General features: G+C 39.0%; 1 protein-coding gene across 5 annotated transcripts in view; it reads right to left on the bottom strand.

Annotated features, from left to right (window-relative positions):
- LOC144605504 (bile acid receptor-like) overlaps window positions 1-15,267 on the bottom strand; it is a 48,177-nt gene that overhangs the window by 21,015 nt on the left and 11,895 nt on the right. For 4 of the 5 annotated variants that reach the window (XM_078420859.1, XM_078420860.1, XM_078420862.1 and 1 more), the window contains exon 2: window positions 1,673-1,813. In XM_078420859.1, coding sequence (XP_078276985.1) covers window positions 1,673-1,769 — 97 coding nt within the window. In that variant the 5' untranslated portion in view covers window positions 1,770-1,813. Of the gene's footprint in view, window positions 1-1,672; window positions 1,814-8,625; window positions 8,648-15,267 lie in introns of those variants that run through there. The other variant, XM_078420861.1, reaches the window with a different exon arrangement.

The following is a 15,267-nucleotide window of genomic DNA, read 5'->3' on the forward strand; positions in this document are numbered from 1 at the left end:
TTAACTCCATCTCCATATTCCCAATTTGTCAACCCCTCCCCCCCACTACTTAGTTTAAATAGTTTGTCATTTTGTGAGCTATCTAGCTTTAAGGATAACTGAAGAGAAGTCACCTTCCCAATTGGAAGGAAAGATAAGGTATATAATTTTGGATATAACTCTGCATTGTTATTTCACAGAATCATGAACAAACAAGCACAGAAGGATACCAATTGGGTTCTGAACATGTGTTAATGGTCACAATTCTCTCCTTTATTCCTAGCAGATCCTCACAGCAGTTTTTACATTCTCATTACTTAAATCAGTTCCAAGTCAGCTGCAGTTTTGAATTATGTTAATTAGATCCATGTGTCAGTTGTCAGCATTTCACTAGAAAACTCAATTATTCTCTTGATGGTTCTGAAATCAGCTGGATGCAGTCCCCTTACTGTTATCTTGGCTTAATATTGTGTCAGTTATATTTTCAAATGAGCTGATGATATCTCAAAGTCATAATTACAAATGTGTTTATTTAACTTTTACCCCGGCTAAAGTTTCATATAATAAGTAAGCTGCCAAAATGGAACAGTTAAAGTGTATTTAATTTTCCTGCAAAGAATTTTCCTTGGATTGATTCCAGAAATTGTCTTATGTGAAAATGTATTTAGCACAGTTGTTGCACCCGTCATTTTCTCCCAGGCATAAAAGCATTAATTGGCTTGATTTCAATAGCCTTGATTTGGAATTTTGAAATAAAATTGATGGTAATAAGTTTTATTTGAATGGATTACATTTTGATACACACATTTCAAATTTTATTGCAAATTCAAATTCCTTTTAAAATTCATTCTCGGGTTATGGGTATGTCAGGCTAGGTCAGTATTTATTGCAGAGCCATCCGGAAAAGAAGGTGACTCAACTGGTGACTTGATACTAGTTAAGGATTAGTCACATTAGTTTGTAACTACAGTACAGTGACAAATGGGCAAGTTTCTTTCCTTAACCTCTCATCCCTGTAAACCGTTTTTAAATGATTGTAGTACATTGCACATTGTTTCCATGATTTACCCCTTACATGTGCATCATCTATAGATGGCACAAATCACTCATGAATAATTAGTAGTTATTTTTGAAAAGCACTCCTTTTCAGATATTAGGCAATGAAAACTACTGATTGAGCTAACTACTTCATGCAGGAAGTTGAAATCTAAACCTTTATCACAGATTTCACTGAGAACAGTCTGGGATGACAATGTATGCCTGTGGGGAAAGAGCAGTCTTGTGGAGGGGGCCTAAAGCTGGCATCATACTGCTTATTACATCTGCTTATGCCTGTTTCGGGGTGGGAGCTGCTTTACGTCCTCGTCGTCCATCCTGGGTAGTTCTACAGAACTGGCAAAATTTGCAGCAAAGTGTCAACTATGGTACTCTGAAGCACCAATTGCCACTTTTGATTGTTGTAGTTGACATACGAAAGAAGAGAAGATGCCCATTTCAGTTGTTCTTGCTAAAAATGGAAGGTGCTATCTTTCCTGTCCTCTATTCTGGGGTTTTAAGTGAATGCCCAGTGCATGAACAGATTTCCTCTTAGACTTTTGCTTAAAATGTTCAAAGAGCTGGTGTATAACAGATATATACACTCCTATTTGGTCTTTGCCAAAGTAAAAATTAATTGTTGTGAGTTTATACATACCATAGAGTTGAGGTGGTTCTGCAAGACAGTATCCATCTGAAAGAGCTAAGTGGCCGTGCCCAGCCATGTTGGCCTCTGATCCCATCCAGTGTTTCATTCATGCACTGTTTGTTGATTGCATTAAAAATAACAGCATAGACACTGAAAAATGAAAAGACAATTGACATGTTTAATTATTCAATAGCAATAATACCATTGGAACCACTGCCTGCAGTAAAGTGTGTACTGGTTTAATATATCACGGGTTAAATGCATCTCAGTCAGTCTTTGTGGAAAAGGCGCATACTACTTACCGAAATCAAAGTTAGCATTTGTAAATCATTTAACTCCTCCTTGATCATTTGAATTGAGGAATTGGCTTATCAGCAGCTTTCTTACATTCACTTACAGAAAACAAGAGTAAATTCTGTTATAAAAATATATTTATTTGAAGGTGAAGCACTCTCAAAATTTTCAAGTATCAGAATTCAATAAAGACAATTCAAATGTTACATTGTGCAAGCCATTTAGGGCCATTCGTAGTCACGTGTGTGACCAAAAAAAGTGAAAAATTGTGGAATACATCTCTTCCAATTCTGAAAGCATTACAGGCATATTGTTTTGTACTGTATATAACTTATATATGTCAAAGTTTATCAAGTGAAGAATCATATTTGACCTCTGACCCTAAACAAACATTGTCAGCATAACATTAAAATTTCACTTGATAAACTTCAACATATATGTCATATATACAGTACAAAACAATATACCTGCAATGCTTTCAGAAACAATAGACAATAGACAATAGACAATAGGTGCAGGAGTAGGCCATTCAGCCCTTCGAGCCAGCACCGCCATTCAATGCGATCATGGCTGATCACTCTCAATCAGTACCCCGTTCCTGCCTTCTCCCCATACCCCCTCACTCCGCTATCCTTAAGAGCTCTATCCAGCTCTCTCTTGAAAGCATCCAACGAACTGGCCTCCACTGCCTTCTGAGGCAGAGAATTCCACACCTTCACCACCCTCTGACTGAAAAAGTTCTTCCTCATCTCCGTTCTAAATGGCCTACCCCTTATTCTCAAACTGTGGCCCCTTGTTCTGGACTCCCCCAACATTGGGAACATGTTATCTGCCTCTAATGTGTCCAATCCCCTAATTATCTTATATGTTTCAATAAGATCCCCCCTCATCCTTCTAAATTCCAGTGTATACAAGCCCAATCGCTCCAGCCTTTCAACATACGACAGTCCCGCCATTCCGGGAATTAACCTAGTGAACCTACGCTGCACGCCCTCCATAGCAAGAATATCCTTCCTCAAATTTGGAGACCAAAACTGCACACAGTACTCCAGGTGCGGTCTCACCAGGGCCCGGTACAACTGTAGAAGGACCTCTTTGCTCCTATACTCAACTCCTCTTGTTACGAAGGCCAACATTCCATTGGCTTTCTTCACTGCCTGCTGAACCTGCATGCTTCCTTTCATTGACTGATGCACTAGGACACCCAGATCTCGTTGAACTCCCCCTCCTCCTAACTTGACACCATTCAGATAATAATCTGCCTTTCTATTCTTACTTCCAAAGTGAATAACCTCACACTTACCTACATTAAACTGCATCTGCCATGTATCCGCCCACTCACACAACCTGTCCAAGTCACCCTGCAGCGTTATTGCATCTTCCTCACAATTCACACTACCCCCCAACTTAGTATCATCTGCAAATTTGCTAATGGTACTTTTAATCCCTTCGTCTAAGTCATTAATGTATATCGTAAATAGCTGGGGTCCCAGCACCGAACCTTGCAGTACCCCACTGGTCACTGCCTGCCATTCCGAAAGGGACCCATTTATCCCCACTCTTTGCTTTCTGTCTGTCAACCAATTTTCTATCCATGTCAGTACCCTACCCCCAATACCATGTGCCCTAATTTTGCCCACTAATCTCCTATGTGGGACCTTGTCGAAGGCTTTCTGAAAGTCGAGGTACACCACATCCACTGACTCTCCCTTGTCAATTTTCCTAGTTACATCCTCAAAAAATTCCAGTAGATTTGTCAAGCATGATTTCCCCTTCGTAAATCCATGCTGACTCGGAATGATCCCGTTACTGCTATCCAAATGCTCAGCAATTTCGTCTTTTATAATTGACTCCAGCATCTTCCCCACCACTGATGTCAGACTAACTGGTCTATAATTACCCGTTTTCTCTCTCCCTCCTTTCTTAAAAAGTGGGATAACATTTGCTATCCTCCAATCCACAGGAACTGATCCTGAATCTATAGAACATTGAAAAATGATCTCCAATGCTTCCACTATTTCTAGAGCCACCTCCTTAAGTACTCTGGGATGCAGACCATCAGGCCCTGGGGATTTATCAGCCTTCAGTCCCATCAGTCTACCCAAAACCATTTCCTGCCTAATGTGGATTTCCTTCAGAAGAGATGTATTCCACAATTTCTCACATTTGTGGTCACACACGTGACTAGGAATGGCCCTTTACGCATTTTTTTCACATTCTTGGTTTTGCAGATTAAATGTCTGAGCTTTTTCTCTTGATCTTGGGCGAACTGAAAGAATGAATGACTATTTAAACACCATTTCATTGTCTTTCTTTTGATAATTATATAGCACACATTGCCAGATACTCGAAATTTAAAGACGCTGTAACAGTAACGAACAACAAAGATCCCTGCCAAATAATTTCCTTCTACATTGGGAAATAAAGTGACAGAAATATAAAAAACAAATTTCTCAAAGAGTTTAAAGTAGATTTTAAATTAAATTCTGATCAAGTCTCTTGATGTTGACACGCTCTTGTTAAGATTGGTTCAGATGCAATATCCTCCCAGATATAATCCCAGATATCAGGAACATGATGAAACATTGAGAAATCTATAAAGTTTGGGAAGGGCATTATCACATGTCAGCGATTTCTAGAGAAGATTTTTTTTAGCTCTTGATCTGAACTATCCTTGTCACTTGGATTATGTTATTGGCGGATGCTGATGTTCAGGTATTTTTCTCATTTCCTACCTCTTCTTCCTGCTCTTTCTTGCTTTGGGAAATGTTCAACACCAGAGGACATAGCTCTAAGGTGAGCAGGAGAAAGTTTAATAGAGATGTGTGGGGCAAATATTTTACACTGAGAGTGATGGGGGCTTGGAATGCATTGCCAGAGGTGGTTGTGGAGGCAGATATGATAGTGGTGTTAAAGAGGCTTTTAGATAAAAACATGGATGTGCAGAGAATAGAGGGATGTGGATCATGTACAGGCAGATAAGATCAGTTCAGCTAGGCATCATGTTTGGCACAAAAATTGTGGGTAGCACTAGCACCCTGATCAGGTGACTCATACCAGAGACTGGATTTGATCTACGTATTTGTTCTCCTTTTGGCCTTTCTCTGGAATAGAATCCCCATTAAGGACTAAAATTCCTGTAAATGCAAAACTTGCACTTTGATAAGTTTCCCAAAGACATTATACAACTGAAAACAGTTCCAATCCCATGCAAAACTTGATCAGAATAACAATGACATTTCCCACACTCCAATTCTCAAAATGTTGGACTGAGAGAACTGGGGATTAGCAAACAATTTGACATGTGTCTAAGGAAAGCATCCCTGGGGATCTTCTGGTTTGGAATTAGAGTAGTTTGTTTACAAATTATACATGTTGAATTTTCAAAGATAGCAAATCAATCTAATGTTTATAGTTGAGATGTTTTTGCAACATCTAAAAATCTGGATTTTAATGTGAAAGATTAATCATTCTGAAAATATTAATGAATTACTTAGAAAACCTCAGTTTCTTTATATCAGGATAAACTAGATCCAACACCATGATTTTGAAAGTGCTTCATACTTAGAACAGAAGAAATGAATGCAGGGTTAGATCAGATGAGCACCCTAGCATGCTTTGCCATTTAAATATGGGCATGGCTTATCTACCTAACTACATCTTCCTGCTCATGATTCATTATAACCAAAAATCTATCACTCTATACCTTGAATTTAATCCACAACTAAATATTCACTGACGTCACAGTAGAAATTCCAAAGATTCACAAATCTTTCACTCAAAACCTGGGACCCATAGATTTTTGAAAATTGTGGAATCAAGAGATAAGGGAATAGGGCAGAAAAATTGTGTCAAGGTAGAAGAGAAGTAGATTAAAGTGCGAAATGACGAATTTTTAATTCTCCATTTAACATTATCACAGCTGATTTCCTGATGTTCTTTGATAGGATAGATTTCTCTTAAACTCGGTCCTAAAATGAAAATATGCCTTTCAGTTCCAGACTCGTAAGCCAGGATAAACAGTCACTCAACAATAACCTTAACAATCCATTTTATGTTTCTAATTAAGTTCTCATTCTTATCAACTCCAAGGAATTAGAGGGTAAATTCACTATTTTTTCCAAATTGGGACAACCCCAACCATTACCACAACTGCATCTTTCATCCATGAACCCTCTATCACAGGAGCCAGTCTTATGAACCTCTTTAACATCCATGTAAGGCAAATGTATCCTTCTTTAATTAAGGAGACCAAAACTGTGCATGGTACTCAAGGTACTCAAGATTGTTGTCAACAATCTGCCTATCAAAATCCCTCTTGCCTATTACCTGCCACACTTTGTCCTGTCCCTTCTCTCTTGTAGCTTTCTTCCCACTCCCACCTCCCACAAGCACTCTGAAGAACGGTCGCAACCTGAAACATCACCTATCAATGTTCTCCAGGGATTTAGCCTGAGCAGTTGAGTTACTTCAGCACTTTGTGTCTTTTTTTTGTAAACTAGCATTTGCAGTTCCTTGTGTCTACACAGAACTCCAGGAAAGGTTTCATTATGTCCCAATATATTTGCATCTGTGCATCTTTACTCTTATATCGTAATCTTTTTACAATCATTGCCAGCAGACTGTTTGTTTTCTGTAATTCATTGTCAAGTTTCTGTGATTGTATGTTCAAATATGCTAAGGTAGAAGAGAAATAAATAAAAAGCTGAATGATAACATTCCCAATCTCTCTGTTAGAAAACCAAATCGGCTTTTCAACATTTTCTTCCAATGTGAATAATATTTCATGTGGCACTTCCTTGCTTGCCTTGCTTAACCTAATAAAAAAAAGAAAGAGCAGCCCTATAATACTCTTCCACTATTCAATAACATTATGGCTGCTCCTGCACTTTGTCCACTTACCCACCTGATCCTCGCTGCCTTGCTACCAAAAAAATATCAGTCATTATTATATTAAATCCATTTGCATCCATTGCATAGATTACTTCCTATCCAAATTTGTGTGGTTAGTAAACATAAATATATTATTCTCATTAACCTTGCCTAAATCATTGGCATAGATTATGGGTAGCTGAGGTCCAACCAGTAGTTCGTGTGGTACTCCATTAGTTTTCGTATTAAAAATGTTCCTTTTATTCCTATTTATTAAGCAGCTATTAACTACTTTCATTTTAATATCTGTCCTAATTACAACATCAAACAGATTAATTAAATACAGATTTCTATTCATAGATTTACATTGATACTTCCTGATCATTTTATGATTTTGTAAATTTCTGTTACCACACCCATTGGTACATGATTCAAGCATTTTCCTTCCTGTTGTTCCGAAACGACCCGAAACGTCACCCATTCCTTCTCTCCTGAGATGCTGCCTGATCTGCTGAGTTACTCCAGCATTTTGTGAATAAATACATTTTTTTAAATGTATTTTTTTCTCTTTCTTTCCTTTCTTGAATAGCCAGGTTATGTTTACTGATAGCTAATCCACACATATCATTCTAAAGTGTATCAAATTCTGAAAGATCAAAACCACAGCCATCATCCACAGCCAGCTCTTTTTGTTTTAAATTCTGGCAATTTGTTTGTGTGCAGTCCCAATAATTTCTTCAATATTCTTTTATATTCAAATTTAATTTTTCTAAGTTCCTCATCTTCAGAAGACTATCTTCACCGGTTTGTATTTCATGAATTATACCATGAAGACAGTCATAAAATATTTGATGTTTCTTCCATATTCTTATTCCTTATTATAACTTCACCTGCCTCAGTCTTAATGGGTCATACATTTATTGTTCCTAATATTACTTTGCAATCTGCTTGATTTCTCTTTCTGGTTTATTCTATTACCTTATTGATTTCTTGAAAATCTTATGCTGAATTTTAAAATCCTGTCTTTGAATATATAGCTATTTTAATAATATTATAAGCTTTTTCTTTTAATTTAATTCTGTATTTAATTTTTCCCATTTGCCAATTGGACTAGTTTTCCTGTTTCTTGTCTTTTTTTTTCTTTATGGAATGCATACAGGTTGTAAATTATTAATAATTTCTCTAAATATTTTCCAATCATCATCTACTGACGTATCTTTAATTTAATTTTATTTATTTTGCCCTTCTTGTCCTTCTTGGGTTGTTTTGCATTACTCAAGTTTCGGGCAAATTTAAATCTCTCTCAAATCAGTATAAAATTCCACCATATTTGTGTGCTTTTACCCCAAAACTGCAAAGTTCATATATCCATTTTGCACTACATAATTTATATCTAAAATATCCAATTCTCTAGTTTTTTTTTAAACAACTGGGGAAACCTACTTTGAATTTCCTCCATGAACTTGCCCTGCACACTATTACCATGTACTGATTTGTCTAGTCTACCTGCCAACAATTATTCCGAGCAAATATAGATCTCATGAGCCATCAAGAAAATTAGACGATGTTCCAATTGTTTTCTTTGACTTGTAGAATCACCAATGATCTCCTTATGTCACTTCCCCTATGGGCAATTGGCACACTTGTATCTAATTTCACACATCCTGCCTTATCTTGGGTATCTTCAATACTTTCCAAGGACCCTTGTCAGCATCACCCCCAAGCTTCATTAATAGAAGATCCCAAATGTGTGAATTTTGTCACATGGTGGCACAGCGGCAGAGTTACTGACTTACAGCGGCAGTAACCTGGGTTCGATCCTGACTATGGGTGCTGTCTGTACAGAGTTTGTACGTTCTCCCTCTGACCATGTGGGATTCCTCTGGGTGCTCCAGATGTTCCCATATTCCAAAGATGTGCTGGTTTCTAGGTTAATTGGCTTCTGTAAAATGGTCCTTATTGTGTAGGATAGAACGTATACGGGTGACTGCTGGTCGGCGTGGACTTGATGGGCTGAAGAGCCTGTTTCCATGCTGTATCTCTAAACTAAACTAAACAAAAGTAGAAAAAAGGACAATTGAACCATAATTTGCAAATACCCTTCAAATCACCCAGTATCTTAATTTGGCCATATGCCTCTGTTCTTACATTGTTGTTGAATCAAAATAATCTAATACCATCTAATAGCATCTTTATCACTCTAGTTACAATGATTCAATAGAAATACACCCTTCAATCTACTGTCCAGGCTGACCATTGATTACCCATTCACACTAGATCTATGTAATTCCACTTTTTCATACACTCCCTACACACATTATGGACAATTTTAGAGCAACCAATTAACCTACAAGCCCTTGTGTCTTTGGCATATCGCAGGAAACTGGAGAACCTGGAGGAAACCCACGCAGTCACACAGAGAACATGCAAACTCCACACAAACAGCATCCGAGGTGGTATTTTGTGGTATGGCAACAGAACATAATGGTTGCTACAGCTCTAGTATCCAGTGACTTGGATTATTGTTAGGGACTTGAATTTAAATTCATGGCAAATGATGAATTTAAATTCAAGCAATTGAAATAGATCTGGAATTTAAATATATATATTCGTAATGATATCCTGATTCACTCAAGTCCTTCAGGAAAGGAAATCTACCAACCCAACCTCGTCTCGCTGTGAGAAATTAACTTTTTTTGCTTTCTAACCGTTCACGGACCTTCTTTCTAAATTCCTTCTTCCCCTCTCTCTTTTTCACTGCATTTTGAAATATTTTTATGTTCTAATGATTGCATCTCTTTCCACATTCTGGTCTGAAAACGGAGTACTTTTTCTGTTTTTATTGCATTATTTACTCCTTATGGAAGAAAATATTTTCACTAAGTACTAAAATCCTGAACATGATTCCAAAAGTTCCAGAAGAGTTAAAAAAAAGTGAGAATAAATTATGAGAATAATATACAGAAACCGTTGTTGTATACATTGTCAGTAACAATTAGGAAAACAAAATTATTTTCTTTACATAAATGATGCCTGACCCATTAGGTGTTCCAGATTTGCCACCTTGAAGAAGTTCTCCTCCTCCCTCTAACGGGAGTTCAGAAAGATCCACTCTCATTGCTCCCCCTCTGTGATTCCTGCTGATCTCCTGCACTTTGACCAAGTTCATTTGTATCCACCAATCACTTGCCAGGCTCTGTCCTGCTCCACCTCTTTTCCAGCTTCCCCCCCCCCCCCCCCCCCTCAACTACAATCAGTCTGGTCCAACCTGAAATGTCACCTGTCCTTGTCCTCCAGAGATGCTAGATTGGCACTGTTCCAACCAGTTTCAAGCACGCGGTGGTCCAGCCCCTACTGAAAAAACCTAACCTAGACCCCACCTTGCCTAGCAACTACAGACCCATTTCCAAACTGCCATTCCTGTCAAAAGTCCTTGAAAAGGCAATTCTAAACCAATTAGTGCCCTACCTGCACCAAAACACCATCCTGGAAAGTTTCCAGTCAGGTTTCAGAGCCCACCACAGCACAGAGTCTGCCTTGTTGAAGGTACACAACGACCTGCTTCTCGCCATCGACACCGGCGACTGTGCAATCCTGCTCCTTCTCGACCTCAGCGCAGCGTTCGATACAGTGGACCACACCATCCTTATTGACCGTCTCCGGTACGCGGTTGGCATTGATGGCACTGCCCTGAGCTGGTTCGCTTCGTACCTCAAAGATAGGAGTTTCGCCATCAACATAGGCAGTTATTCCTCTGCTCCAGCTAGCCTCTCCTGCGGAGTTCCACAAGGCTCCATCCTAGGCCCCATTCTCTTCTCTCTATACATGCTCCCCCTTGGCCAAATCATTCAAAGGCACGGCATTTCTTTCCACTGCTATGCCGATGACACTCAGCTTTACCCCCCCCTGAAACCCAACAACCAGTCAAATTTAAACAGCCTCTTACACTGCCTTGAGGACATAAAATGTTGGATGGCACAGAACTTCCTCCAATTAAATGAGAGCAAGTCTGAGGTCATCCTATTCGCCCCCCCCCCCCCCCGACTCCATCAAATTGATAACAGGCAGTCTTGGAAGTCTATCCTGCCTAGTCAAACCGCATGTCAAAAACCTCGGCATGATATTTGACTCTGCATTAAAATTTGATAAGCAAGTCAACGCTGTGTACCTGCACTCCTAGATCCCTTCACTCCACACCACTCCCTAGAGCCCTGCCATTCACTGTGCATGCACTAGCTATTGTGTAAATTGCACTGTGCAGACATTAAAGGTAGTGATCTTTTTGGGTGAACTGTTCCCTTTCACTGCTGTGTACACCACCTTTTGCTAAATTAGCATTCGTCGGAACGTCTGACCTTCCATGTTTGCTCATGTTGTTACTTTTTAATTTTTTTATCATGCTTTGGATCAAATTCCATTATTGTTTCAAGGGAAACAATTTCCAATACAGTGCATAATGGACTTTTTACAGTGACTTTCAGAAACATTTTATTAGATTATTATTATCCTTTATTGTGAGATTGCTGGATCAGTTACTTGATTATCAACTGCATTTGGTGTTATTTTTATTGGCAAAGAAGCACACTAACAACTCTGTTTGTTAACAAGAATGTTTTTTGTTCTTGTTAATGTTTATGTTGACACAGTTTGCATTCCCTTACTCAATCTGAGGATACTGGATAGTTTATGTGGCATAACATGGATAAAAATAGAATGAAGATGTCAATGGAAAGAATCTCACAGTTTGCCGATTCAAGCCCCACACCAGTGGCCTGAGTACAAAATTTAAACTAAGGTATAAAATGTTCTCTAAAGTTCCAATATCATATTGAGGGAGAGTATCATATTTAAGGACTACCTTTGTCAAATAAGGTTAAACCGAAGACCTGTCAGCTTTCTGAAGTGGGCCTAAAAAATTCCATGATGATATTTTGATGACGTCCAGTCCCCTTAACTGGTCATTATTATGTTTTAGTTTGTAAAGGGCTCGCAGTGTGACATAGGATCATGGTCCCTTCATCACCAATGTACTTAATTGGCCGTAAAGTGTTTTGGAGCTTCCGAAAAGTAACTTTAAAAATATGTTATATATGTTATATATGTTATATATGCAAGTCTTTTTCTCATTTGTTTAATTGAAAAATGTACAGATTACTTTATACTTAGAATTACTCTGACACTTCCACTTCCACATTTATTATCCACCCTCGCTCTCCTGTGGAAGTGAACTTATTTCTGTTGCAATGAATTGATATTTAATTATTTTTTAACCACATCTAAGAGCATTAAAGATTAATCCTATATTGGGAGAGTGGGGTTACGCGAAGGACAACCCTAGTAAAAAAATCAACAATCGCAGATTGCCTTCATTAAAAGCTTGGCATACTAGTCCAATAATGCCATTTCACAAATTTCACTGTAGGGTTAAAAAGCAATCAGCTGAGTTTCCTTGACCAACCACTATATGACAACTCTCATTTACTGTATCATACCAGTAGTCAGACTAGTTGAAACTCTGCACTCTTTCGAGCTTTCCAAAAGCAGGGGGACCAAACCTGAACACAATACTCAAAATGTGGCCTCACCAACATCTTGTACAAAGTTCTACGCAAGACTCCAGCATCTGCGGCTCTTTTGTGTCTCCGGTTAAAAAACATCTTTGTTCACATAAATATAAGTGACATTTTCTTCATAGGATATATTAAATATATATTTTTCTATTCAAAGTACCATTTAAAAAGTAGATTTCCATCTCTAATGCATAAACTGTGTAACTTTATATCTGCAAAAAGAAACATTAAAGCAGAGGAGTGACTTCACAATCGCTTGGCACAGTAGACTGGGCAATGTTCAAGGACTTGGCAATGGACCTGAACAAATACACCATGTTTGTTCCAATTTCATAAGGAAATATATGGAGCAGTATATTCCTGCCAAGATCATCTGAGTGTTTTCTAACCAGAAGCCTTGAATGAACCAAGGAGATGGTAATCTACTGAAGACCAGATCTGTGGTGTTCAAGTCAGGCTATTTAGAATCATACAAGATCCATGTACAAACTCCAGAAAGCCATTGAAAATACAAAGTAACACTTACAGGTTAAATTGAAGCCTCAGACATATGCTCGCCAACTGTGGTAGGGTTTGCACTACCTTACTTCCTACAAGGTGCAACCGAGTAGCTCAAGTGACAGCGACGCATCACTCCGAGGTGAGTGCAATGCCATCTAAAGGGAGAACAATGATGTACATTCACGGACACCTTAGACCCCAACAACTCTGTAATGTAAGGCTGATGTTGGAAGATCGTTCTCAAGGCTGAACCTTCGGAAAGCATTCAGCCCTTCGGACCTAGCTGCATGGGTTAACTGGCTGGAGTGTTCAAGGATATCTTCAACCTTTCATTACTACAGTCCGAAGTCCCCACCTGCTTCAAAAGGATATCCATAAACCTGATGCCGAAGGTGACATGTTTCAACGACTACAGACTGGTGGGCATTTTTATTAAGTGTTTTGAGAGGTTGGTTATGATGCAAATCAACTCCTGCCTCAGAAATGACCTGGATCCAAGTTAATTTGTCTTCCTCCACAATGGATCCAATCTCACTACCCCTCCACTCTGCACTGGACCACAGGAACAAGTACAGTACGTCAGGCTGTTGTTTGTTGACAAAAGTTCAATATTTAATACCATCATCCCTTCCAATCTCATCATCAAACTTGGGGAACTGAGTATCCGCTCCTCCCGATACAATTGAATCCTCGACTTCCTCATCGGCAGATCTCAGTGTGGATTAGTAACAACACCCCCTCTTCACTGACCATCAGCACAGGAGCACCTCAAGGCTGCGTGTTCAGTCTCCTGGTCTACTCTCTCCCTAAACCCACAATACTGAAGCCATACATAGCACTAATGCCATCTTTAAATTTGTCAACAATACCACCATCATTGGACAATAACAGGCAGCGATGAGTTAGAATGTAGGCGGGAGATTGATAATCTGGTTGAGTGATCTTCTCAAATTTAGCAAGACCAAGGAGCTGATTGTTGACTTCTGGAAGGGAAAGCCGAGGGTCACTGCACCTCTCTTCATTGGCGGGATGGCAGTTGAGGGAGTCAATAGCGTCAGGTTCCTGGGTGTACATATCTCTGATGATCTGTCTTGGTCCCAGCACATTGATGCAATCACAAATATTGCCACTACTTTGTCAGAAGTTTGAGGTGATTTGGCATGTTGCTGAATACTCTGTTAAATTTCCACACTGTACGATAGAGAGCATACAGAATGTTTGTATCATGATCTGGTTCAAAAATTAAAATGCTCAAGAACAAAGAATGCTCAAGAACAAAGGAGCCTGCAGAAAGTGGCAGACATTGCCTGAAGGGATCTAATGCCTCAAAAAGGCAGCTTATATTACCTGGCCACACTCTTGCTACTACCATTGGGATGAAGATGCAGGAGCCTGAAACCATTATCTCCGGGTTCAAAAGCAGCTCCCTCCTATCAATCTTCAGGTTCTCAAAACACCCTGTTCAACTCTAAGCACAACCCTATCTCGGCATCAAAAGACTTCCAACTTTGCACTACTAGGGTTGCTCTACATACTTTGGTTTTTGTACTATCATGATCTAGTTTACTGAGAGTAACTGATAGTTTATTTTATACTTATTGTTGTTGATCAACTTTGTGTGTAAAGCTGCAGCAAGTAAGAATTTAATTGTTCCAGGCTTATCCAGTGCATGTGGCAAATAAACATGTGAAATAAACATTTGTTACTTTACAGAAAAAAAACTATTTTATAATTTAGAGTTTGGGATGTAGGTGTATAGTAAATTCTCAATTTTTAGTAGTAACAAGGAACTGCAGATGCTGGTATACAAAAAGACACAAAATGCTGGAGTAACTCAGCAGTCAAGCAGCATCTCTGGAGAACATAGATCGGTTATCTTTCGGGTTGGGAGAGTTCTTCAGGTTGATTGTGGTGGGAGGAGAAAGCTGCCAGAGTGAGGCCACGCACAAACTGGAGGAACAGCACCTCATATTCCTCTTGGGTAGCTCTCAACCTCATGGTATGAACATTGAATTCTCCAATTTTAAGTAGCAAACCCCACTTTTTACCGGTGCCCCTCTGCCCCCACTCCAATGTTGCCCATTTCTCCCATTATCCTGCCCCACTTCACCAATAACTTTCCTCCCACAGATGTTAGAGTTACTTGTCCATAGAACACACGTTTTTCTTTGCTTCTCTTCTTAAGGAGAAGCAAAACATTAGCCAGCCTCTAGTCTTACAGCATCTCACCCATGTGTAACGTTGATTAGGTTCAGGTTAATTATTGTCACGTACCGGGGTGCAGTGAAAAGCTTTGTTTTCCAATTCTATCCAAACAGATCAGATATACCATACGATCAGTTCAAACTCAAGTACAATATATAGAGC

Source organism: Rhinoraja longicauda, chromosome 24 (genome assembly GCF_053455715.1).
Source record: "Rhinoraja longicauda isolate Sanriku21f chromosome 24, sRhiLon1.1, whole genome shotgun sequence".
NCBI lineage: Eukaryota > Metazoa > Chordata > Chondrichthyes > Rajiformes > Arhynchobatidae > Rhinoraja > Rhinoraja longicauda.